We start from the raw sequence: 27,280 nt of genomic DNA, 5'->3' as shown, positions 1-27,280 counted from the left end.
TTTTATTTTGTGATGAGGCTAACACCCCTAGAAATCAAGGTTGCAAAATTGAACATAGGGGAAAAGTTTCAAAGTAACCAGATGAACTCAATGGGGAAGTTTCATTCAAATCCATCAAATAGCCTAGAAGGAGTTGGGTCTCACACACACACACACACACACACACACACACACACACACACACACACACACACACACACACACATACACACACACACAGCCTGAATCTCATGCAGCGGTATAGGGCAAGTTGTCGAAAATAATACCATCCTGCCTCTTAGATTAATAAACTCCACTGGATATCTATTTATCTATATATAGCCAGACTCCTTAATCCTGTAAGGGGTGGCCACAAACAAATCCCCTCCGTTGCCCTGTCCCTCACCATTTCCCTGCCTTCTCCCCAGATCATACTCCTCTCTCTCATATACCTCTCCCTTCCATCCCTCCATATCATCCTCAGTCTCCCCTTCCCTCTCCCCCTCCCTCTTCCCGCCTCAGCCTTACCCACACACACTTTCCACGATTTTCTCACGCTCTCCATTCTCTCCACATGGCCAAACCATCTCAGTGTACTTCTAAGGATTTCTGTCCCATGCACATCCACACCACAACGATCCTTCATTTCCTCATTTGTCAATCTGTCTTTCCATGTAACTCTACATGCTCCTCTCAAATAACTCATTTCCACCGTTCTCACTCTTGACTTGCGTCCTTCCAGCAAGGTGCAAACTCCATTTCCATACGTCAGAGTTGGTATCACAATACTATCATGCTGCAACTTTTTTTACCTCTATTCTCATTTCCCTATTTCACATCACCATTGTCAAAGAACCAGCAACTTTCCTTCTCCGTTGTATCCTTGCAAACACTTCATCCTCTAAACATCCATCCTTACTCATCACACTACCCAAGTACTTAAATGCCCTCACATTTTCCATTTCTTCATCATCCAGTCTCACTATGCATTCAGTAACTTCATTTTCTCGAAGACCACAACTTTACTCTTTCCTATAGTGAATCTCTCTTAGATTCTGTTTCTTGCTGTCCCAAACTCATTCACCAAGCTATTTAGTTCTCCTTCGTCTTCACCATTTGCAAACGACAGAACAAGGAATTTTCCAGATGCTGCCCTTTCGTAGGGCCTCTCCACATCTACTGCCCTAACTCGTATTTCTTTTATAACCTCATTTATATGCAGACTGAACAACCTTGGAGACATGACACATCCCTGTTTCAATCCGACCTTCAGATAGAATAATTCACTTAGTTCACTATGCACACACACTGCAGCTTTAGCACCCTCATACGTACTCTTCAAGGCATTCAACAGCTTCCCATTCACTCCATATAATCTTAATATTTTCCACATTCCTTATCTATCCACTCGCCCATATGCTTTCTCCAAATCCATGAAGGCTGCATACAGCTTCTTTCCCTCCTCTAGAAACTTTTTCACCAAAGACCTTAGGATGAATGTGATCTACACAACTTCATCCCTTCCTAAAACCTGTCTGTTCTTCTCCAGTTAAGTTATCTGTTATTTCCCTAACTCTGTCAACTAGTGTCCTACCATATATTTTTCCTATTACACTAAGAAGACAAATGCCCCAATCATTACTACACACTTCTTTTCCCCCTTTTCCTTTGTACAGGGGAATAATTATATCTGACTACCAGTCCTGCATGACTCTACCATCCTCCCAGACCATTCTACACATCTTCCATATCACTTGTATTACAATCTCTCCCCCTCGTTCGTTTCATTTATCAAGGCTTCAGAATGTGTCAATGTATTTGCCTTGGTCATCACTTAATGGCGGATCTCCATGCTGCTCGATCTCTAGCAGACTTTTTATTCCATAGTATTAAAGGTACACAGGGACCAGTCGAACCACAGGTCACGTCTGTACATCCCCAAGCCCACACGGGAAGAACGGGGACAACCCCAGCCTCATCCCGGCTCAATGCCGCGTTGACGGTGCCCGGCCCACACCTGCCCTATGTTCGTCACTAGGTAGCGGGGGCAAAATTTTCCAGCAAAATGTCCTTACTGACACCAACCTGTGTCATAGTAGGGTACACTGTGGGGTACGTAAAGTGCATGTAAGGTAGTGTACTGTGGACAGATAGAGAAACGTATTTGGGAGAGTATGCTGGCCTACTCTTGGTGTTAATGAGACCCTGATAAAGGTCAGCAAAGGGGGATGGTCAGCAGATAGTCCAGAGGTTAGTCAAATGGGAGCTCCAGCTCTCCCTATCACAAGCTGCCCTTCCTTCTCAGAAGTACCACCTTGATCGGATGGAGTTGCGGTGTACTCCCTACAAGAAAAAACAACAACAACAGCAGCAATAATAATAATAATAATAATCCTGATTATTATTGATGCTGATGAATGTCAAACGATTTTTTTTTCAGGTTTGCCAAGGAGGTGATGGCGGTTGTTGCATGGACACTGTGGCTTGGCCTGGGTGTGTACTGCCTTCTGGTCCACGCCCGCCTGCCCCACTGCTGTGGTACGCTACTCCTGCACTCAGGCAGTACCGTGATGGCAATGTATGGAGTAGATGGGAAACTGACCACTTGCGAGTTCAGAGCTACTAAGAAGTACAAAATATCAACACTTATAAGTTTCGTTATATTGAGGAAACTTGTGTTTTGAATTGAAGAATATCGTGTGATAATAGCATGACACAATATGAAGTACTTGGTGAAAACAGTGCTATGCTTCGATTTCGCCAAAAATATGGAAAGTAATAAGGAATTTCAATTAAAATACAAAACTGAAAGCTGGACTGTCTTCGACATTGTGCTCTTCATCAATGCGTCTAATTTGAATAATAACATTGTTCTGCAAGAATTTGGTATTATGTCTATTTTCACATATCTATATACTTTAATCGCGATTTATGGTAATATTACGAAAATTATCAATGTCGATATTCAGAACATCTTTGTAGCTCAAACCTCGCAAGTGGTCAGTTACTAAATGCTGTTAAGAGAGTGTGTGAGGGTGGAAGGACGGTAGTGTTTGTGGAAACCGAACTGACGATTTTTTTAAATTTTTTTATGGATGTTGAACAGAAACAGATCGTGTTATGTCTTCGTGGTTGTTTACTGAATAAATGGATAGTACTTGAAGAAAGGAAATATAAGACACTGTAGTAGATTTTGAAGTATCCTTAGTGAGAGAGATAGGGTGTGGACATTGCCAGTGCTGTGGTTTCTTTTGTGAAGAGGAGTAGTAGTTGTAAGTTCTGATGGATGGGTTTGGAAGTTCATGTAGGAAACGAATTTTATAAGCGAAGGTAACAAAGAGTATAGCTACTGTTTTTGAGAAGAGAGATATCACGGAGTGGGCAGTGAAACCGGATGGTCAGGATATCGAAAACGTGACCGAATTCAAATACATACAGTAGGTAACGTGGTGAGGGAGGATGGGAGTTTAAAGGATGAAAATAATGAAATAAGAAACAGGTGGTGCAAAGCCAGGGTCGTGTGCCACCAGACATCAAGACAAAAGATATCAACAAAGAATAAAAGCAGATAAGTATCTAAACCACATGTAAAAATTTTAATACTAAATATCACAAAAGAGGAGCACTAAGCACTAAACACTAAAAACTTAAAAAAATGAATAATAAATCTTATGAAACAGTCCAACTGCCTCCATAAAGTTGAGAGTTTCCCCTCCCATACAAAGGCAACCTCCCCAAGCACTGAAAAAAGGCGACATGAACCATCACCTGCCTGGTACTCAGATGGGTGGCACTTCATCAGCATGTGCTGAACAGTCAGGGGAACTGAGCAATCCTTGCAAAAAGGAGGTAGAACACCCTCCATTAAAAATACATGAGAGGACTAAGTGTGGCCAATTTGCAACTGGTGTAAAGCCATCTTCCACAGGCGAGATAAGCCTCGGTAGGTGAGGAAGGTCACCTTGCCACATATAGCATGCATCTTGTTAGCTCTCACCACATTCCACCAGTCTTGCCAACAGTGCCTAATCCGTCCAGCAATAACATGATCAAAATCATATACGGGCAGGTGATACAGAGCATGGAATCTCACAGTAGCACGAGGGCGAGCCGATGCTGCCTTATTCAGCAGATTAGAACACTCATTGCCCACACGGGCAAGAATCCAACAAAACTGCACATGAATGCCATGACGGCCAAGAAGGAAAAGCTAATCTAAAATTGCTAAAACCAGTTGATATGATGAATTAAAAGACTCCAGTCCAGATAGAGCACCACAGCAGTCACTGCAAATCACAAAAACAGACTGGGGGAGAGCAAACTGCTTTGGAAAGTAAATAAAGTCGTGATGAGTTCTGCCATAAAAACTGAAACCATACCAGGAAGGCTACCACCCCGGAGAATGAAGGGAAGAAGAGACCAAAGCCTACTCCAGTATCAGTCTTCGATGCATTAGCAAAGACAGGGACAGAGTCCTCACGAATGTAGCCATATTTCTTAAAAGAGAGAGAGGGAAATGAATTCTTTTCACCAAAACAGACCTAGAGAATATTGCCCGAGGGAATAACCAAAAACTCACGCTTGGGATCTGATATGGGCAAACTGCCAGCCTAAGAATAGGGAAGGTAGACATAACAGATCAGGCGCTGTAACCAAAGGACTTCGAGAAACCAGGAAGAAAAACATAAACAGAAGAAAGGGAATCCTGGGATATGCTGGCACAAGGCATTGAGTCCGGGAGGCAATGAAGACGGTATCAACACCTCATCATCAACGACTGGCTACATAAATCTATTGGAAGAGCATCAGCATCCACCAACCAACTAGAAATAGGCCCAGTTGCAAGACGAACACCAGCATGATGCACTGAATCAACCATCTGGAGACGGGCATCTGTATTGAAGGAGTTGTTTTCACACCTATATTTAGGTTTAGAAATAATAAGGGATATATGCGAGATGAGGAGGGTCTGACAGTCAGCACCCAAGGAGGTATGAGCCAAAACAATCAAGAGACTTAAGACTTAACTACAAACTGCCTTAACATATCGAATATGATTAATCCAGGTTAGTCATCCATCAAGTATAATACCCCCAAACCAAGGCTCTTCCACAAAGATTCTATGACCATTGAAATGCAGGTCAGGGTCTGGGTGATGGCCATGAAGATAACAAATATGCATAGCCACAGTCATTGTTACTGAGAAACGGGAACCACGAGACTCAGCCCACTGGGAAACTCTGTTCAGAGCCAGCTGCAACTTCCTCTTAACTAAAGACATTCGAGATGCAGTGGCACAAATCTAAAAGTCATTGACGCTAACGAGTCACATACACAGTCTGGAAGTGAATTGATTATACTCTTGTTGGCCACAGCAAAGAAAGTAACACTACAGATACTCCCCTGCGGCACTCCATCTTGAAGTGCACGGGCATCAGAAAGCAGTCCCAACCCCACTCTAAACCTCAATAAAATGGTTAGATAAAAATTGCTGAATAAAAATAGGCACGTGCGCACGAAGACCAAACTTATGAGAAAATAAAATGCCATGATATCAGTGTCTTATGCCTTCTCCAGATCGAAGACAACCATGACCTGGTGATGGTTAGTGGAGAAACCCCTATAGACAAAAGATTCCATGGACAGTAGAGCATCAGAGGTAAGCCATATTATATGAAAACAATACTGGAGAGATGATAAGTCACCTCTCTTCAAAATCAGCACAGGTTGACCATTCACCATCTTCTCCAAAACCTTACACATGCACGAAGTGAGAAAAATGGGCCAATAATCTGTTTCCTGGAAATTATCCTTACCTGGTTTGGAGACAGGGATAACTACAGCAACATCCCAACAACCCGAAAATTCACCAGTACACCAGATACTATCAAACAATGACAGCAAAAACAAAAGGGACTCAACAGAGAGGTGACATAAAAAGGCATAAGGAATATCATCACAGCCAGGAGAGGGTTCATAGCAATGCAACAAAGCCACCCGAAGTTCAGAAACAGCAAAGGGAACATTATAAGACTCTCCCCCAGAAGAGGCAAAACTAAGACCAGGAGACTCTAAGCACTGACAGTGACATGTCAAAGGCAAACCTGTATTCTCCTGTGATACACTGGGAAAATGATCACCAAGCAACTCTGCAGCAACAAAAGGATCAGCCGCAGTCCTACCTGCCAAAGTTAAAATAGGAGAGGAGGGAATGATAAATTTTCCTGAAATTTTCCTCACCTGCTTCCACACCCGTGTAAGAAAAAACTTTGAGTGGATGGAGGAAACAACCCTTGCAGGATGAACGTCTTGTCTCCTTAAGAATCCGGTGCACATGAGCTCAAGCACTCGAAAATGCTACCAAATACTGACGATGCCCATGGTGGCAACAAAGCCGAGACAAAGTGACAAGTTTGGCTTTCACTGTGGAACTGCACTCAGGACTCCACCAAGGAACTAGATGGTAAGGAAACTGACCTGTAATTCTTAGAATAGATAACAGGGCCATTGAGTGCAACACATCAGCAAATTAAGACACTGCCTAGTTAACACAGCCAGAATCATTCGTCGAAGAGTCAGTGGAACTTAATTCCATGAAAAGTGGCTGGTCTGCTGTATTCAGGCACCTGCAAGGAGGATTATCTTCAGGCCCATCATTAGCAGCTGTTAAAAGTGCTGGAAATTGGTCGTTGCCATACAAGTCTGGAAGTACAACCTACATAAAATCTAAAACAGTATCATCCGAGTGCTGGGACAATTCAGTAGGAGTAAAGGTCTCAGTTTTGCTATGGAAATAGGTCATCTCATTGGAATGCAAAACATGGAACTTCTTTTCTTCACTAAGGAAGTCAGCACGGCACCCCGAGGATTGGTGTCACTGTTACGCCGAGGCAGGGGATGACCATTCAAATCACCCAGAAAATGAAAGACAGAAGGAAGGTCATGAAGAATATGTTCCCAATCCACCCTTTTGACAGCTGCACTAGGAGTAAGATAAAGACTAAAAACTGTATATCAACAACGTAGAAAAATCTGAACATCAACAACTTTCATGTGTGTGGAAAGGTCTAGATGAGTGCATGGAACATCACGAAGCAGGAAGATAGCAATAGCTCCATGACGGCCTTGGCTTGGACCAGGATCAGAATAAAACACATGGTAACCAGAAAGACTGGAAGAAACAGTATCACCAACTATGGTCTCCTTGATGTGCATGCTTCCATGCAAGGATTATGCAACAAGGTGGTGCAATTCCTCCCAACTGGCATATAATCTTCATGAATTCCACTGAATGATAGAACCCAAAGTGAAGGAAGAATCAGGATAAGGTGTGGGAATACACAGTCCTGACAAGCAAGCAGGTTTGGACTGATATTCCAGGGAGATCCTTAGAAAGAGACTGGTCAGCACCAAGAATCTGCACATTGTGCAGACCATTCGAGGACTAACGTGAGGACGAGGAAGAAGAAAGTTTAACAGCATACCTCTTCCGAGCTGGAAGAACTGGCAGTTTGGAAGTGGCTTGGAAACTATGCTAGGTGAAGCAGGGCAGCCACTGCCACCACCAGAACCACAGAAGTACAGTAGAAACAGACTCCACAGGACCAGAATTGTGTGAGGATGCTATCCTGTGTGGGAGAACTGACACACCAACAATCTATGCATCATCATCCCCCAGCAAGGGCTAGGCCACCAGTGAACACAAACTTCAGCCATCACCTGCTTGGACTCCATAGACTCAAGGCCAGGGGGAACAACAGAGAAGCCCACACAAGGTTTCACAACAGAGATTTTAGGTAGAAGGTCATCAGGCTCAGAGAAGTCTGAAGAACATGGTGAAGCTTGCCAGGTACTGACTGAACTTTGGGGAGGCTGTACAAGGCAGGACAAGGAGACACATCAATGTGGACATAAACCACCATCTCAGAAGTGGGCAAACCCTCCGCCACTGAAGTAGGGGCAGAAACAGTCGGAGAAGAGGGTGGACAAACACCAATTTCACAAGCAGTACTAACCTCAGGAAGAGCATCCTGCAAATTACCAGATGGAAAAGAGTTCAGTGGAGTAGATCGAGGCAGCTTCCGAAACACAGGACGGCATATAAGTTCACCAAGATGGACAGAAACATGAGTAACCCCAGGTTTGAAGAAGCAAGTCTGGGCCCTCCTCTTCGTTTCAGAAAATGAAACCTTATGAGTACGAACTGAAAAAATCTTCTCTAGGCAGTAGTGAGGACAGTGTCAAGATGTGGGATGGGCACCTCCACAGTGATAGCATTTAATGGGTCGTGGACAGTCACTGGCATGACTTGAGCCGCCACAGGAGACAGACACCAGGAAGGGCAGCCTGTGCACGGCAACAAAAGTGCCTAACATGCCCTTATCATTGACAGTGGAAACACCGCATTGGGACTGGCACATACAGTTTTACAGGAAGTGATAACCATATGAGTTTCACTGAATCAGGCAACGTTAACTTGTCAGATGTCAGGAAGGTCAGAATTGGAGTCAGAATACCATCTGTTTTCTTCTGCAGGTGCTCAACAGTCACCACACCAGAAGATCATAGTTCCTGTAATAGTCGTGCCTCTGAGTAATGGAATAGGTCACAGCAGAAAAATGAAACTCTTACACCAGTTAAAGGTAGCCTGAGGAACACAAGAAATCTCGTTACCGATAAAAAGAGCAGTCCCTGTGGACTGGAGCTCTCCTCTGGGGAGGACACCCCATCAAGGATCCTTCCATCCCTCTAGAAAGAGATTTTATGTTCATGGCCACAAACAGGAACAATGGTGCGGTGAAGGTAAAAGAAAGTCATAGTCTAAAACTGACCCACTCACGGAGGATTTCAACACTAGATGTTTCATATAAGAAACAGGCACTGTTCCATCTCAGCCTGATCCCAAATCCAAACCAGCTTGATGTGAACCTCTCCCAGTCCCAGGTGGATGCTAGGATAGAAAAGAGGACAGTCCCCAGAGGCTTGGAAGGGCTACAGAGTAGCAGTGGCATAGGAAGAGTCTAAAGAAAGTTTGGGGACAGATGCAGCATCATCAGTTACATTTATAATTGAACATGCCATGTCCATCAATGATAAACGTCACTTCCCCACCCCTCCACCGACGACAGAGCCCACATGGGGAGGCCATTTGCCAGGGATGACACCAATGGCAACCCCAGAGCTAGTGAGAGAATATATGTAGGTAACCACTGAGAGACCAGGATAAGTGTGACTCTAAGATGATAGGAGCCACCAGGCCTCCCAGTGATCTCTTGACCCTAGCCAGCATGTGACCAGCCAGTTGACCTGGTCAGGCCCGACCATGCCGCCCATCTCTCCAGAACAGGTGGTCAAAGAGGTGTGTTCCCAGCTTCAGGGTGCACCATACAGCTTTGCTCAACCCCCAGGACTCCTGTTTCCCAGCATTACGGGCTACAAGGCATGGAACCATGTTGGGGAGGCAAAAGCCCTGCCCTAGATGGGGAATGGGCAGGGACGAGCTACATCACCGGCAGGCCTCCTCCACCAGTGATGCTGGGGGGTGCTTGGTCCACAAGGCCAACATGCACCGAACCCTACAAAGGTAGGTAGGCCTCCAGAGTAAGAAGCACAGCTGGCTCACACTTCAAGCTCTGCCAGCATGTCAAGGTGACCCCCCTTCATGGGAGCCCATAGAAACAGTAGCTTATTTGTGGTTGACGGAGTCTCTTTTATCAGACAAACCAGAGATAAGCAACAGGAATCACAAACTGGTAGTGGAAAAACAGAAAAAGTAAAATGCAGTTATCACTTTGGGATTGAGGATCTAAATTGAATTTCATTTTCGTTTGTGGACGACTTTGCACAATGTCAAACAGATGAGGCTATATACGGCTTTGATTAACTCACACCCAAGGGTCTCTCCGAAGTGGAACGCAATCGTCTGGTGGTAGTCTGATTTAAATGAAGAGGTTTATCCCTTTATCCCTTTATTACTAGAAGTCTCTCCTAAGCTAAATAATATCGTCTGTTGATAGCATGTAATACAATTAGACGTCTCGGTGCTGAATGGAGTACTAGATACTGTTGTTAACTCACTGTTTATAACGCACTCTAAGATGAATATATTCAGACAGAAGCAAGATCAGAACAGTTGAGGCTCTTCAGTTTTTATGAGGGGTTTACAAGTTATGCAGTTTAAGCCACCAATTTCATGGACGTCATAATTATAATTAATTATTATTATGTTCTGACTGTTTCCAGAAGACATTAGTTAACTTAGGCGAGACCTACCATACTGAAGGGATTCTTGAAAGTTATATACATAATCCCAAGTCTCCCCTATATAGAATTAAAGCAATAGACATCATTGTGTTTGAAGGCTAATTCTGTCTGCCCAGAACTAGACGCCGTAATACTATATGGGGATGCCATAAATATGTAACCTCCATGTATCATGCCCTCAATCTTCAGGCTGACTCTCCCTGCAGCTCAAAATATATGCATAATATAGGCTGGAGAAACACAAATCATTTAATGATTTCAGAGAAGGAGAAGTCAGAGTTTGGTACAGGTGCCGCAATGAAGGCTATGCTGGCTGAGGTGCCGTGTGCTGAGGCCACTGTCTTTGTGCTGATCGACAGATCTGACTGGGCTTCATCGGTTCTTAAGGTGATTCTCTCTCTCTCTCTCTCTCTCTCTCTCTCTCTCTCTCTCTAACACCCACACCCCCCCACACACACACACATTATTTGCCTTAAGGTGAGTCTCTCTCTCTCTCTCTAACACACACCCACACCCACCCACCCACCCACCCACACACACACACACACACACATTATTTGCCTAACGGAAACAAAATTAACCCCAAAGATATCAAACGATACCCTAAACTTAGAGAAATACAATAAATGGAGAGGAGACAGAAATTTCAGAAAAGGGGGAGGAATTATAATCTTAACAAAGAACAATCTGCAAGTCAAAGAAATATAAATAGATATACCCTCACAAGGAGACCTGATTGCATTGGAGATTAACACATCTGAAAGGAAATTAATTGTGGCAAATTTATACATGCCACCCAAAACAAACACTTGGGAATGAGGAGAATATGAAGACCTAGCGGAAAGTGCAATTCAGAGTTTAATAACATTACTACACAGAATGGAAGAGAAATCTGAAAGCATTCTATTAAACGGAGATTTCAATACAAATATAAATTAGAATACTATAGATGTAAGAAGCCATGTAAGCTGTTGGGATCAAAAGCTCCTGGATCTTGTGAAGGAGTTTTTCCTAGCACAGCATATAAGGAAAAAAACAAAAAAAAAACAAAAAGAGGACTTGATGATCCATTAGTACTAGATCTTATAATTACTAGGCAATAATATGATAATGACAATCTAATGTATCAATCTCCATTCGGCAAAAGTGACCATGCAGTATTATAACTTTAGGACTGCATATGGCATAGCTGCTAGTAATGAGAGTTACAAAAAGTCTAATTTACAAAAAGGGCAACTGTTATGACCTGACGGAGTACTTCTTAGAAAAAGATTGGGAAAAGGAACTTAGAGGACAACATTTAAATATTATATATAGAAAATTGTGATTTTTATGAAACAGGAGTCCAAAATTACATCCCTCAGCACAAAGAAACATAAATGAAAATAAAGAAATGGCTTAATACAGAATGTAAAAAATCAAAAGAAAAAGAGATTTGCTGTGGAACTGATACAGACGACACAATAATGAGAGGGCAAATAACAAAAATAAACAGGCAAGATATGATTATACAAACATAAGGAGGGAGGCTAGAGGACAGATTGAGGAAGACATTATAAATAAAAGTAGTGATCAGCCTAAGCTCTTTTACAGTTACATCCGAAGCAAAACCAAAGTTATAGATAAAATTCAGTCCATTATGAACGAGGGGATCATCTGTACACAAGAGAAAGGTATTTGTGATGCACTAAATCAAAATTTCCAACCAGTTTTTAAAGAAAAATTAATTTTGAAAGAGATGATATGGAAAATGCATGCCCACACGCATTACCAGATATACAAATATCAGAAAAAGAAGTACAGGAAGAGTTAAGTAAATTAGACAAAGGAAAAGCATATGATCCTGATGAAATTTCAAGTTGGGTACTACATGAATGTGCAGAAGAGTTAAGCAGACCATTATCCTGTATTTAATATTCAAGGAATCCTTAGGGCATGGTAAACTACCTGATATTTGGAAGAAAACAAACATTGTTCCCCAATTCAAGAAGGGGAATAGATAGAATCCACTCAACTACCGACCAGTATCACTGACCATTGTTGTAAGATACTAGAAAAGCTGATAAGAAATGTTTGGGTAATCCACCTAGAAGAACACAGTATGATAACAGTAAGGCAGTTCGGTTTTAGAAAGGGAAAATCATGCGTTACTAATCTACTAAGCTCCTATGATAGAGTTACAGAAACATTACAGAAAAGAGAAGGATGGGTGGACAAAATCTAATTAGATTTCAAGAAAGCATTTGACATAGTACTGCACCAAAGACTTTTATGGTAACTGTACTCTCAAGGAGGTATCCAAGGCAACCTGAACTGTTGGATGCAGGATTTTCTCAAAAAAAGGGAAATGAGATCAGTACTAATATACTCATTATGCAGGGAAGTGACTAGCAGATGTCCAGGGCTCAGTGCTGGCTCCAAATGTTTTTAGTATCTATCTGTCTGTCTGTCTGTCTGTCTGTCTCTCTCTCTCTCTCTCTCTGTATATATATATATATATATATATATATATATATATATATATATATATATATATAATATAATGACATAGTATCGTTGGAAATGGAAGCTATCTAAATACTTCTGCGGATGATGCAAAAATACAAAGGAAAATTACTAACACAGATTCTTGCAAAGAGCTACAAGAAGAATTAAATAAGCTCCATGAATCGAGCAATAAATGGCAAATAGAATTTAATTTGGACAAATGTCATGTAATTAAGTTTGGTAAAAGTGAGAAAAGACCAGTCTGGGATTATACATTAGGAAGATCAACCCTACACATATCAGAAAGGGAGAAGGACGTAGGAATGATTATCAATAACAGACTATTTCTGGCTGACCACATCAGTAAGAAGGTACGTAACATGTATACACTACTTGCTAATATGAAAATAGCATTCACATATATAAATTAAGACATGCCGAGAAAGATAATAACATCATTCATCAGACCAACCATGGAGTATGCATCAGTAGTCAGGAATCCTCATCTCAAAAAAACACGTAGATAAGATTGAAAAAGTACAAAGGGCAGCTACAAGATGGGTACCAAGCTTGAGGGACCCAAGCTACAAAGAAAGACCAGAAAAACTCAATCTACCAACACTACAGGTGAGAGGGAAATGAGGAGACATGATTATGCCACATAAATGCATCTCAGAGAAAGAGAAAACAGACATAAATGAATATATAACCTATAGGGAAGCATCAGCAAGAGGACACTTTAAAAAACTATATAAAAGAGAGACAATAAAGACGCCAGTTTCCCAGAATGGGCAATTGATCATTAGAATGCACTACCGAATGAAATAGTGTGTGCCAAAACTATTCATAATTTTAAGGATATGTATTTTAACAGTGACTTAATACACAGGACATTACGAGCTTGACTCATCCCTGTAAAAATACAATCAGGTAAGAACAATTATGTAAGAACACACACACACACACACACCGGCGCTCCGTACCAAATCATCACGGCCAGTGCCATTACCTAAATAGTATCTTTGTTTGAGTCAAGCTCAGTACCAGGTTAGACTAAATGATTGTTCATTATTAAAAGGAAAAAAATAATAAGTTTAAACAAGACTTGCACAAACAGGAAATAGAACCAAGACGAAAGAATACCCTGAGTCATCTCTGAGGTTTGTTTAGACTACAACAACAGGGAGATTGTAAGTACATGCTTTGCACTTTAAGTATTGCAAAATGGATACATACTTCAGTAAAACAAATTTGGAAAAGAAAAGGGATAAAGGTAAAAAGCAAAATGATGATTTCTACCAAGAACTGGTTGAAGTAGAGACCCACAATAGACTGGTTGAACGTGTAAACAAACTAGAAATGGCTTTCAAAAATGAAATTGATGAAATAAAGAAGCAGATGCCCTTGCAATAGGAAGAAATAGAAAAACTAGGAAGGGAGGCCAATAAGAAAGACACAACCATCAGTGAACTAACAGTGGAATTGAGTACACTTAGGAAGAAAATGAGTGAAATGGCAAGTACAGTAGTCAATCACGAGAGTGTTATGGAAGAGTTCAAAAATGACACAGAGACAATTAGGCAAGTTGGCAGTCTTATTGACCAGAGCAGTGATATTGAGGAGAAGATAACACAAGTGAATGAAGCTGTGCAAAGCTACAAAAATGATGTAGAAACCACGTATGCTGAAATGGTGAAAGTAAAGAAAGACTTAGAAACAAGGGTGGAGGAAAAAAGCATTAAAAAGGAGGTGAAAAGAATAATCCAAAACAATCCAAAGTTAGAGATTCAGTAGAGATAAACAAATCAATAGTAATCACTGGTATAGAAGAGGAAGAAGTTAAAAACAAGATCACAAGAGACAAAAAGGAGATGGCAAATGTAATGAGCTTACTGAAAGAAGTATCAGAGGAAATCTGTAGTAAAGACATAGAGGAACACAAAAGGTTAGGGAAATACGAGAAAAGCAAGACAAGACCCCTAAAGGTGACTTTCCAGAGTGTAAACACTGTGGAAGAGATACGAAAAAATGCAAAAAATCTTAAGGAAAAAGAGGAGTTCAAAAATGTATGGATAAAAAGATGCCTAACACAAGAGGAACTGTAATTACTGAAAGAGAAAAGGGAGGAAGCAAAAACAAAAAATGAGGGAAGATCAGAAGAGGAGAAGAAGAAATTTTTTTACAAAGTAATAGGATTGCAGGTACGAAAGTGGTACACAAACAGGATGGAAGAAAAAGGAGGAAGGTAGTAGAACCATGTCATGATAAGTATATAAACAAGATGATAAAGTTGATGTACTCAAATGTGGATGGAATGGTATCTAAATTACTAGAGATGAATGATTATGTCAGAGAAAATGAACCACAAATAATATGCTTAACTGAAACAAAATTAATACCAAGGATATCAAATGACATACTAAACTTAGAGGAATACAATATATGGAGAAGAGACAGATATTTAAAAAAAGGAGGAGGAATTATAATATTAACTAAGAAAAATCTAAAAGTCAAGCAAATAAAACTAGATATACCATCACAAGTAGAACTGATCGCAGTAGAGATCGACACATCTGAAGGTAAAGTAATTGTAGCCAATTTGTACATGCCACCCAGATCAAACACATGGGAAAGAGACGAATATGAGGACCTGGCAGAGAGAACAATTCAGAGTGTAAGATCATTGCTACATAAAATGGAAGAGAAATCGGAAAGAACTACACTAACTGGGGACTTCAATACAAATATAAATTGGAATACTCTAGATGTAAATAGCCAAGAAAGCTGTTGGGACCAAAAGCTCCTGGATCTCGTACAAGAGTTTTTCTTAACGCAACATGTGAGGGAAACCACCAGAAAAAGAGGACTTGATGTACCTTCAGTGCTAGATCTAATATTTACAAGGCAAGAAAATGATATTGACAGTTTAATATATCACCCTCCACTCGGCAAAAGCGATCATGCAGTACTAAATTATAATTTCAGGATAGCATATGACATAGTAAACAGCAATGATAGTTACAAAAAGAGCCTAAACTATAAAAAGGGAAATTATCAAGACCTAAAGAAGTATTTCTTAGAAGTTGATTGGGAAAATGAGCTTAGAGGACAAGATTTAAATGCTGTATATAAAAAATTTTGTGAATTTTATGAAATAGGAGTCCAGAAGTACATCCCACAGCACAAAGAAGCAGATAAGAAAATACAGAAATGGTTCAATACAGAATGTAAAAAATCAAAAGAAAGAAGAGATTTGTTGTGGAATAGATACAGAAGACACAATAGTGAAAGGGTGTATAATAATTACAAACAGGCAAGAAATGACTATACAAGAATAAGGAGGGAAGCCCAAAAAGAGTTTGAGGAGGATATAATAAATAAAAGTAGTGATCAATCAAAGCTGTTTTACAGCTATATCAGAAGCAAAACTAAAGTAAAAGATATAATACAATCCATTACGGACGAGGGAATCACTTATACACAAGAGAAAGATATTTGTGAAGCACTAAATAAGAATTTCCAATTAGTTTTTACAGAAGAAAAAATTTTTGAGAGGGACTATGTGGAACACGCATGTCCACACATACTACCAGATATACAAATAGCAGAAAAAGTAATACAGGAGGAGTTAAGTAGATTAGACAGAGGAAAAGCAAGTGGTCCTGATGAAATTTCATGTTGGGTATTACGAGAATGTGCAAAGGAGTTAAGTAAACCATTATTTTAAATTTTCAAGAAATCCTTGAGTCAAGGTAAACTACCTGATATTTGGAAAAAAGCAAATATTGTCCCCTTATTCAAGAAAGGAAATAGACAAAATCCACTCAACTACCGACCAGTATCACTGACCAGTGTTGTAAGCAAGGTATTAGAAAAACTTATAAGAAAAGCTTGGGTAAATCATATAGAAGAACACAGTATGATAACAGAAAGACAGTTTGGTTTCAGAAAAGGATCATGGAAAGAAGTGACTAGTGGAGTACCGCAGGGTTCAGTGCTGGCACCAATCTTGTTTTTAGTGTATATAAATGATATAAACAGTAACACTGGAAATGAGAGCTATCTGAGTATGTTTGCAGATGATGCAAAAATACAAAGGAGAATTACTAACACAGACTCTTGAAGAGAGCGACAAGAAGAATTAAATAAACTTCATGAATGGAGTAGTACATGGCAAATGGAATTCAATGTGGACAAGTGTCATGTAATCAAGTTTGGTAAAAGTGGAAAAAGACCTGATTGGGATTATAAGTTAGGAAATAAAACCCTATACACATCAGAAAGAGAGAAAGACCTAGGTGTGATTATCAATAACAGACTATCTCCGGCTGACCACATCAGCGAGAAGGTACGGAACATGTATACACTGCTTGCAAATATGAGAATAGCATTCACATACATAAATGAAGACATGCTAAGAAGGATAATAACATCATTCATTAGACCAACCCTGGAATATGCATCAGTAGTCTGGAGTCCTCATCTCAAAAAGCACATAGACAAGATTGAAAAAGTTCTAAGGGCCGCTACAAGATGGATACCAAGCTTATGGGACCTAAGCTACGAAGAAAGACTTAATCAACTGAATCTACCAACACTACAGGAGAGAAGGAAAAGAGGTGACATGATAATGCTATATAAATGCATATCAGGAAAGGAGAAAATAGACATAAATGATTACTTAACATATGGAGAAGCATCAGCAAGAGGACACTGCAAAAAATTGCATAAGAAGAGAGGTGATAAAGACGTAAGGAAATTCAGTTTCCCAAACAGAGCAATTGATCAATGGAATGCACTACCGAATGAAATAGTGTGTGCCAAAACAATTCACAAATTTAAGGATATGTACGATAAAATAATATGGTTTAAGACACGGGACAGTACGAGCTTGACTCATTCCTGTAAAGATACAATTAGGTAAGAACAATTAGGTAAGAACACACACACACATATGTGTATACACACTCACAAAAGAAAATCCACAAAAAATTAAGCACAAATGCAAAAATCTTAATTTTTCTTCACGTTTCAGCATGTCAGATTTCCCAGTACCTTACCAGTAAAATGCCATTGTCAGCAAGGTATGAGCGAGGCCATTTGAATCTGAATGCATAGAAATGTTGCCTTACACACCGAGGATGCCTAGAGTATACTGATGGCTATCCACCTACCAAATTTGATGCCTTTCCGACAAACATTCTGGCCTGTGGCCCCCTTTTGAAGATTTTCAACATGCTGCAATTTGTGCGTGTCATGTGGCATGTGCTCTGGTGAGGTGTGATGAAACCTTTCAAAAACAAATCTTAACCCGCCGCCTCCTGGCCGATTTTTCACCAATGCCCCCCCCCCCCTCCCAATCGTGGCAGATTTTTTATATTTTTATTTTTTTTGCTCAAACCTCCGCTTTTTATGAAACATTGGAAAATACAAAAAAAAATGCTCACCTGAGCTTATAAGTGAGTTATACAGGTGTCCCTTTGAACACCTGGTACCATCTTCTCTGGAACTGCGCTACTGCTGTCACATTTTCTATGGTAGCGGTAACTATTGCAAACCATTCAGAATGGGTAGGTATTTGTTCATTTGGTACGAATTTATATGTAATACAAGAATATATTGGTTTTCACACAGTAATATAGGCGATATAAGCGTTGTTTTACTCAACACACCAACATACGGCACCTTCCTTGGCAACGTTGCCTCCTCATCAGTTATGCTCGTTTCTTCCTCTGGCACCACGTAATCTTTGTCCTTCACATCGTCGTCGACTAGGGAATCACTCTCGCCTTGAATTTCGTCACTGGAGAGACCGTGGCGTGACATGTTTTTACTGGCAATGTTACTGCTAACAGGTGAGTTGCCAAGACAATGGAGTGCGGGAAGGGGTCACGTGGGATCAGGCAGTGTCACTACCTGGTGGTCGGTAGAGGAAGGTTTCCCACATATGCCTACCAAAAATCACCCGCAAAACTTGAAAAATGTGCATATGACGAACATCACAATTGCAGAACGTACCAGTATGTAGACAGGTGTCAGCATGTAAAAAAGTTGTGACGTGCCCATAAGTTGACAGGATGTGGCAGGTTAAAGAATGCACCTACCATATTATGCAAACCACGCAGTCCGTCCAGGCTGGGTTGGGCAGGGCATTGTATGGCTGGGCAGGGTTGGGCCGCTTATATGTGAGAAAATGCCACTTCTTGACGAGAGACTCGTGAGGGCTTCACCTTCACCTGTAATAATTTCTCTCTCTCTCTCTCTCTCTCTCTCTCTCTCTCTCTCTCTCCTCTCTTAAAATTTTCCATGAATATATTAAAAGACAACTTCTTAAGCTCTTGGCAAATGCTTCAGAATGTGTCTGAGTTTGCGGTACCATATGGAGTGAGCCTATTCAATGTGGAGCCAGAGGGCGAGGATGTGAATGCGACGCACAAACAGCTGCTTCGGTTCATGGCTGATGGCGTGCAGGTAAAGTAGTGTGTGTGTGTGTGTGTGTGTGTGTGTGTGTGTGTGTGTGTGTGTAAAAAATCAACCCCGCCTCTTTGCGGACCTTCCAGTACGTGAGAAGACAAATGATATGGCCTGGGTCGTATCGGATGAGAAGCGGTGTACTATTTGATATGTTAGGGTTTCGATCCTAGTCTGGATCAGAGAATGTCTGATGATTCAGACTTTGTTAATACGGGGTTTACTGACCTTTATCAAGACTGAGTGACATGACATAACAAGACAAGGATGCTTTTGATAGGCACATCCACCTCTGCAGTAGTTTAAAGGGGAGAAAAATAATTATTTATGGGAGAGATTGAGGGACAAATCCCCTGAGGTCCCACCCTCTATAAACCCTGATCCGGGTGAAGGAATACTACTGTGCAAAATTTTGTGTACCTACTAAATTACTACTGTGTGTTGTACCCCGTGGGGCAGTCTCCTCCATGAGGCATGGCCATTAGAAGCCCCACCCCGTCTAAAACATGGCCTGGGTGAACACCTGCCAGTATGCAATATATCATGTTCCTAGGTTCCAGGGAATAGACTGTAGCACCAGTCGAGCAGGACGGTACTCCCAAGGTGGATGGAAAGCTGATGACAGGGAGAGCTGGAGCTCTCATTTCATCAGCCCTCGGGACTATTTCCTGACCATCCCCCTCTGCTGAAGTTTTCAGTGCTTCATTAACTTGGAGAGTAGGCCACCATGCTCTCCAACAAAAGTCCCTCTTACTCTCAACACCAAACTACATGCACATTGCACACTTCACTTCCTATTCAAAATTTAACAAAACCAATGGCATCTAATAACCAAGCCTCAGAGTCCATGGGGGGAGGAGGATCATAAATGCCTCTACTATCTGCCCTTCTCCTGGTGATGACCCAGCGAGATTCCGGGAACCACTGTCTGACTCAGTTTTCTCCATTTCTGCAACATTCATGGTCTTTCCTCTAACTTTCTGTTGAGAACCATCTCTCCTCCTCTTAATCTTCTCGTCCTGTCTGAGGCAACTTACAGCAAACCCTTTTCTGTATCCTCCTACTTTCTCTATACTCGTTTCAAAGCCAAAGGTGGCTGTTGTGTATATGTATGCAATGACATATCTTGCTCTTGTGTTCCTGAACTTGAAGATTTTGAATTTTCTACTGTCTGGCTTCGGATTTCCTGTCATTCTCCGACTAAATAAATATATGCTGTTTACTTATCGCCTGATTATACTGACTATGAACATTTCTTCGACTACCTTACTTCTAAGATGGAACACATCCTAACCGTTTCTGCTTTCTCTGAAATCTCCATTCTAGAAGATTTCAGTGTTCACCACCGCCTTTGGCTCTCCTCTCCTTTACCTGATCCACCTGGTGAACAACTCTACATCATTTCTGTCCTTAATGACCTAGAGCAGCTTGTACAGCACCCTACCAGTATCCCTGACCATCTTGAAGAAAGTTCCAACATATTAGACCTCGTCCTTACAAACAACCCTTCTGCTTATGCAGTTAATCTTTCCTTTCTGCTGGGCTCCTCGGATTTTTCACCTGAACTTGTCCTGTCGCTCCAGTAAGGCCTGTGGCGTCGATTGTGGCATTTTGGAGCAGCTCATTTGGAGGCCCTCAAGCAGTAATTCTTTGATTTTCCGTGGAATGATTATTGCTTCAATAGGAAGCCATGTGAGTGTGCCTTGCGCATTACGGAGGTTATTCTTTTAAGCATGGAAGCATACATTCCTTTCTCTTATCTTCTAACTAATGCAATGAAACCTCAGTTTAATCACACTTGCTCTAATGCTGTCCACAACAAGAAGGTCTACAACAGGTACTGGAGCCAACCCACTCCTGAATCTCATCTCCTTTATGTTTCTGCCCGGAATCGTGCTAAGTCTGTTCTTCGCTCTGCTAAGAATAATTTTATTCGTTTGGCCATGTGGAGAGGATGGAGGGTGAAAGACTGACGAAGAGAGTGTATGTGAGTGAGGTGGAGGGGGGAAGAGGGAGGGGGAGGCCGAGGATGAGATGGAGGGATGGGGTGGAGAGTTATATGAGAGAGGGGGGTGTGAGTTGGGAGCAGGGCAGTGAAATGGCGGGGGACAGGGCGACTTGGAGGCGATTTGTTTGTGGCCACCCCAAACGGGATTGAGGCGTCTAGCAATAGATAGATAGATAGACTATATGATCTGAACTCTCTAATTTGAATTCTTCCCGCTTCTTCTGGTAACTTGCCAAAAAATTTTCTGACAACTTTACCTCATCATCCTTCCCTCCTCTTTTCCACTGTAATGGTTCTATAGCCATTTCTTCTACTGATAAAGGAGAACTCTTCGCTCAGACGTTCCCCTCCAATTCTACCTTAGATGATTTTGGTGCTGTTCCACCATCACTTCCCCCCTCTGACTTCCTCATGGCTGACATTAAGATTTCTTCAATTGATGTATTTTCTGCCATCATTGGCCTCAGTACTAACAAGGCATATGTGCCTGATGAGGTCCGTCCTGTTGTCCTCAAGAACTGCGCTTCTGTGCTTACACCCTGCTTAGGTAAACTATTTTGCCTTTGTGTATCAACTTGTACAGTACCTTTCCTTCATGCTGGAAGTTCGCTCTCATTCAGCCTGTCTCAAAGAAGGGTGACCATTCCCATCCCATCCCCAATTGCTTAAAATTCCTGTATTTTAAAAGTTTTCATGTATATTCTTAACATAAAAAAAATTAAAACATTTTTCTTATCACGACCTTCATTCTGATCGTCAATATGGGTTCTGCCAGGGATGCTCCACTGGCGATCTGCTCACCTACCTTTCAGACTCCTGGTCATCCTCCTTTCGGGTATTTGGCGAAAGCTTTGCCATTGCACTTGACATCTCAAAGGCTTTCGATGGAGGCTGACATAAATCTTTAATTACTAAACTGCCCTTTTACGGTTTCTATCCTTCAGTATGCGCCTTCATCTCTAACTTTCTTTCTGGTCGCTTTCTTGCTGCTGCTGTAGACGGCCACCGTTCTTCTCCTAGAGTTATCATTATTGGTTTTCCTCAGGGCTCTGCCCTGTCACTAACCCTATCCACACATATGCTGATGACTCCATGCTTAACCTTTCCATTAGTTTCCCGGAGCGTCCATCTTAGCAGTTGCTTCAATAAGAAATGGGTGAAGCTATGACACATCGAATGTCTGATGGCTCATATCTCTGATTGGGGTAAAAGTAGTCTTGTTCTTAATACATTAAAAACTGAGTTCTTACATCTGTCAACCAGAAAACATCTATAGGAGTAGCCTTTATTTTTTTTTAAAATTTAGCTTAATCCTGCATCATCCTTAAATATACTTTGGGTTTCATTCTCCTGGGATGTGTCTTGGAGAGAATGTATCACCTCTCTTGTAAAATCTGCTTTGAAGAGATTAGGTAAGCTAAGCTGACTCCGTGCCTTCTTTACCCCTGCACAGTAGCTAACTTTATACACAGGTATATTCACCCCTGTGTAGAGTACATCTCTGATGTGAGGGGAAGCTTCACACATACAGCTCTTCCCAACAAGGTGGAGTCTCATTAACTCTCCTCCTCTTACTGGCTCCCTTTAACCTGTTTCTTCGTCGCACTGTTGGATCTTTATCTCTTTTCTATCGGTACTTCAATGGTCACTGCTCCTCTGAACTAGATACTTGCATCCCCCCACCACTACGATGGGTGTTTAACACCCGTTTAGCAACATACTATCATCCCTTTTCTGTCCAAGTCTCTAGTACAAGAGTTAACTGTTATTCGAAGTCTTTCATATATGCAAGAGGTCAGCTCTTTAAATGCCTTCCTCTGTCTGTGTTTCCTATGATCTCTGGTCTTTCAAACGCAGTGTGTCCAGGCATCTCGAAATGTACAGATCTTAAAATTGGCTCTCAGTTATCTTCTTTTTGTTTTTCGTGGAGGGAACAGCTTGCTGGCTCCTGGCCTTTGCTTCATTTTTCCTTGCATAAAAAAAAAATACAATAAAAAATAAAAGGTTAAAAGCAGACTGTGCTTTGGCGAAAGCTTTGGCCAGTATCCCCAGGGGCAGCTCGCACCCCCCTCCCTGGGGAGGGGGCCTAGGGGAATCTCATCCGGCCAAAAACGTTACTGCAGTGAAGATCTACCATTGTACAAAATTAGATACTCTTAAGTAAAAAGAAAAAAAATATGGTGCTGTTCCCCCTGCAGCTGGTCCCCTGTCCCTGGGAGGGTGGTCATTGGAGTCCCACCCTGCTTAAAACGTGGTCGGGCTAAACACCTACCAATATGCATAATTTTGTATTCCCATGTTATTAAATATGACAATGCATAATGGCTTTGGAAGGACTCCAGGGACTGCCCCCATCTGTGTGAGAAGCGACCCTTAGTGATTCCTTCCTTTCTAAAACATGGATGGGATGAAAATGTCAGTAGGTAAACTTTCTTGTTCTTTGGTTACATATTTTGGTTGTGTATAAATGCTTTGACTGGGACTACAGGGAGTCACCCCGCCTGTGGGGGTTTGCCACCAGGGATCCCACCATGTTAATAACATAGAATGAGTGAAACTAGCACTGTGCAAAAAAAATCGTGTCCCTAGGTCAAACACTAACCGTGGATAACGGTTTTGGGTGGAACATCCCGGGATCCCCTCTCTTGTGGGGAATGACCCTTGTGGCTCCCACCCTGCCTGAAACCTGGCCTGGGGAAGTTCTACCAATGAACAAAATTTCGTTTCCCTAACACTGCTCCCATAAGGCTTGGTCTCCATTCTTCAACCAACTACAGTACGTAAGTGAGTGAGCGCGGGCGTGAGGGAGTGACACAGTTAGGGACAAGCACTATATTTGACCGCTCAAGTGGGTGTTGCAAAAATACCCCGCTAATACCGTCACACTGGTCCTGAATTAAAATAGCCCTGGGAGACAGGTATTGCCACTAAGGTCACATAGTGGGACTATTGGGCATCAAGGAACGGACTAGCAAGTTTTATCCCATTGTTGGAATAAAAATTAGGCTCGATATATGGGATGGATTAAGTTTTTAACTTCACAATTAGGTTAGGCCCGTTAAACTGAGGTTGAGGTAATTTATACTTCAAAGTTATGAAGACCAGCGGATTCAGAACTACATAGGAATAAAGAAGATACAGTTAACAAACCCACTGACACATAACGATGGTATGTGTTGGAAAATAATTGAGATCTAAGCAACGTGTATGAGAAAAACGATGGGAAAGAGGAAGGCCGTCCTGCAGGCAAAAACCTGCAGGAACACTATAGAAGAACAATATAATTGTCAGGAGGATTAAGCACAGACATTTTTATAGGACAGACAGAAGAGGAACAACTATGTACTATGTAATCTCTAATCTACAAAACCGGAAAAAAGAGCATACGGAATCGCAGAATGTTCTCGTAACTAGGCAGTAGTCTCTCTGTTGCCAGAATACATTTCAGCCTGGAATTATACAACACTGAATTACTTATGACCCATAGTCCTGAAATAAACAGAACATTAAATGCATCAACAGTATGCTTAGGATACTCTATTTTTACATTATGTGAGTATAAAAGCAATTTTACATGTATCAGTGTTGCATCTTATGCAAAAGAGTTTCATTCCATCATCTCTAGTCAGAGTGTTATTTTGTATTTCGAACAAATTATCACTGATAACATCGTTTAGTATGTTAAGAATTTTAAATACTTGTATTAGATCTCTGAGTCGTCACACTCTTTTAGAGAAAACGTACATAGTTTCTTTAGTCGCTCTTCTTAACATAACTTCGCAGCAATGGGATAATTTTTAAGACTCTGCGTTGCACTCTTTCGCGCTGTCATCGTCCTCGAATAGGTTCAAGAACCAGTGAAACACACAGATTCTAGATGCTAACTAATAACGAAGAGAGATTACATTGGGCATTATATGATGGAAGTTCCTTGCAATAAGGCAGGGCATTTTGTTACTTTGTTTACCTTGATACTGGCTGCTATACTCTGTTTAGAGTTGTAGAGGTCATGACTGATAGTACGAGTAACACTTAAATCGTTCTCATTCTTACTACCGTCATTGGGGTATCGAGCACGCGATATTCATGTTATATATTTTCTCGCCAAAGTGCATTAACTTTTATTGATAATCATTCAATTTCATCTGCTTGTTTCGTTCTAAGTTATTAATTTATCCAGGTCGTTTTGTACAGATTCTCATTCTCTTTTATAATTATTTTGCCTCCAATGTTCGATTCATATGCAATTTTCGCTGCCTTAGTAAGCAAGTCCACTTTCTATATCACTGATATAATATTGTGAAAAATACTGGTCCTAGACCTGGCCGTTGAAGAAGTTGCTTCAAGCCTACTACACGCTGCTTGTGATTCGTTAGCCAGTCCCCAATCCTTGAACACGATTTATTCGAGAGCCCACGGGCTTTTAATTTTTCTGGTTTAGATGAGGGACCTTATCAAACGCATTCTGGAAATATAGGCATATTACATCTGACGGCCTTTTTATGTCCCAGTTATCATATATATCTTTTAAAATATTGAAACATAACACGAAAAAACAACAAACGCGAAAATCGTGTTGAGAATCTGTTATAAATTTTTGCTTGATAAGGAATAAAGTAAGTTTATCTCAAACCTTTTCCCCAATAATTTGTGGTGCTTTTATCTATGTCTATCTATCTGTTTATATATCTATCTACATTTATCTCTCTCTCTCTCTCTCTCTCTCTCTCTCTCTCTCTCTCTCTCTCTCTCTCTCTCTCTCTCTCTCTCTATATATATATATATATATATAAGAGAGAGAGAGAGAGAGAGAGAGAGAGAGAGAGAGAGAGAGAGAGAGGTGATATATTAGGAAGTTTCCACTGATGAAGTACTCTACATTCAGGGAACGATTTATTGAAAATTTCAGTTATAGAAAAGGCTAATTGTCAATAGTATTCATGGAGTACAAGTGGAGCTATCTAGTCCGGATTTTTTATTTAGTTGGGTCGATTTTCTTGAGGTTATTTTATACAACCTCTCCCGTCACTTCGTTGATTGATATTTTATCGTCTTCTAGTCCTGCGAAAACTCATAGTTGAAATACTTACTCTGTTTTCTTTTCTGAAATTACGGTGAAAGGAGTCGTTCAGCAACCATTAACTGTCACCCCCCCGGAGGGGCTCGGGGACGAGTATTGTTTTTGCTCGGTTTGTCTGTCTGTCTGTCTGTTAACAACTTTACGCAAAAACTACTGTTGCAGTTTTGATTAAAATTACAGGGATTGCGGGCTATGACCTTCTGATTACCTGATTAAATTTTCGGCTAAATTGGACCAAGGCCCAAGCTGAGCCCAAAAAATGTAAAAAAAAATATATTATATTGGTTAAAAAGTAGTTTTTTCGCCATAACTCCTTTCAATCTCGTCATATCGATATGAAACTAAACCTAAAGGTGAATCTTTCAAATCTGCATCCTAAAACATGCCTCATTACATCAAGGGGGTCACCCCCCCAATTATCGGTAGAGGGTTCAGTGTCAGATAAGTCTGGCCTAAAATTTCAAATGGGCATAAAATCGTCAGTTTTCTCCCGATTTACTCCAAATTTGATATGTGAAGTCTTTTACTAGATATTCTGTTGTGTGTAAACGTCAGCACTAAAATGATTGCAGGGGACGGGTTTGCTGTTCCTTGGCACCCCTTCTTTTTGTTCGGTTGTCATGAACAAGATCGCCTTCCGAATATAATAGAGTCGGAAAGTCTAGGGCATTTACATTTTTTCTTAATCATTACATGATGAAAAACTCCTTTTGGGTAAATGACCTTGCTAGTAAAGACATATATCCTTCATGGTCTCCTTTACTTTGCCGGACAATTTTCTTACACTGCTGCTGTAATTTGAAATATCTGGTACTGTCACTGTGATTTCCTGTACGTTTATATTTTAATATGCCTTCCTCTTTTCAGCCATGATTTCTGCACTATTCTCTGACCTCCAGGCTGGGTAATTAGTGAATATTTCTTCAGACAATTCTTGGTATTTCGCTCGATAGACTTAAGTTGATTAGTCAATATTTCCGACATTTCTTCCA

At 41.0% G+C, this 27,280-nt stretch overlaps 1 protein-coding gene across 1 annotated transcript in view; it reads left to right on the top strand.

Moving 5' to 3' along the window:
* Window positions 1-9,114: 9,114 nt before the first annotated feature.
* The window catches only part of LOC145407491 (uncharacterized), a 55,130-nt gene continuing 36,964 nt past the window's right edge, over window positions 9,115-27,280 (top strand). The window contains exons 1-3 of the mRNA XM_080278419.1: window positions 9,115-9,163; window positions 10,505-10,629; window positions 19,084-19,200. Coding sequence (XP_080134545.1) covers window positions 9,115-9,163; window positions 10,505-10,629; window positions 19,084-19,200 — 291 coding nt within the window. The remainder of the gene's footprint in view (window positions 9,164-10,504; window positions 10,630-19,083; window positions 19,201-27,280) is intronic.

The sequence above is a fragment of the Coenobita brevimanus genome, chromosome 8, assembly GCF_032717465.1.
Source record: "Coenobita brevimanus isolate Jiangsu-jjx chromosome 8, ASM3271746v2, whole genome shotgun sequence".
Taxonomy (NCBI): domain Eukaryota; kingdom Metazoa; phylum Arthropoda; class Malacostraca; order Decapoda; family Coenobitidae; genus Coenobita; species Coenobita brevimanus.
Note: the sequence above shows the minus strand (reverse complement) of the source record. Positions and strands in the feature narration are given on the sequence as shown.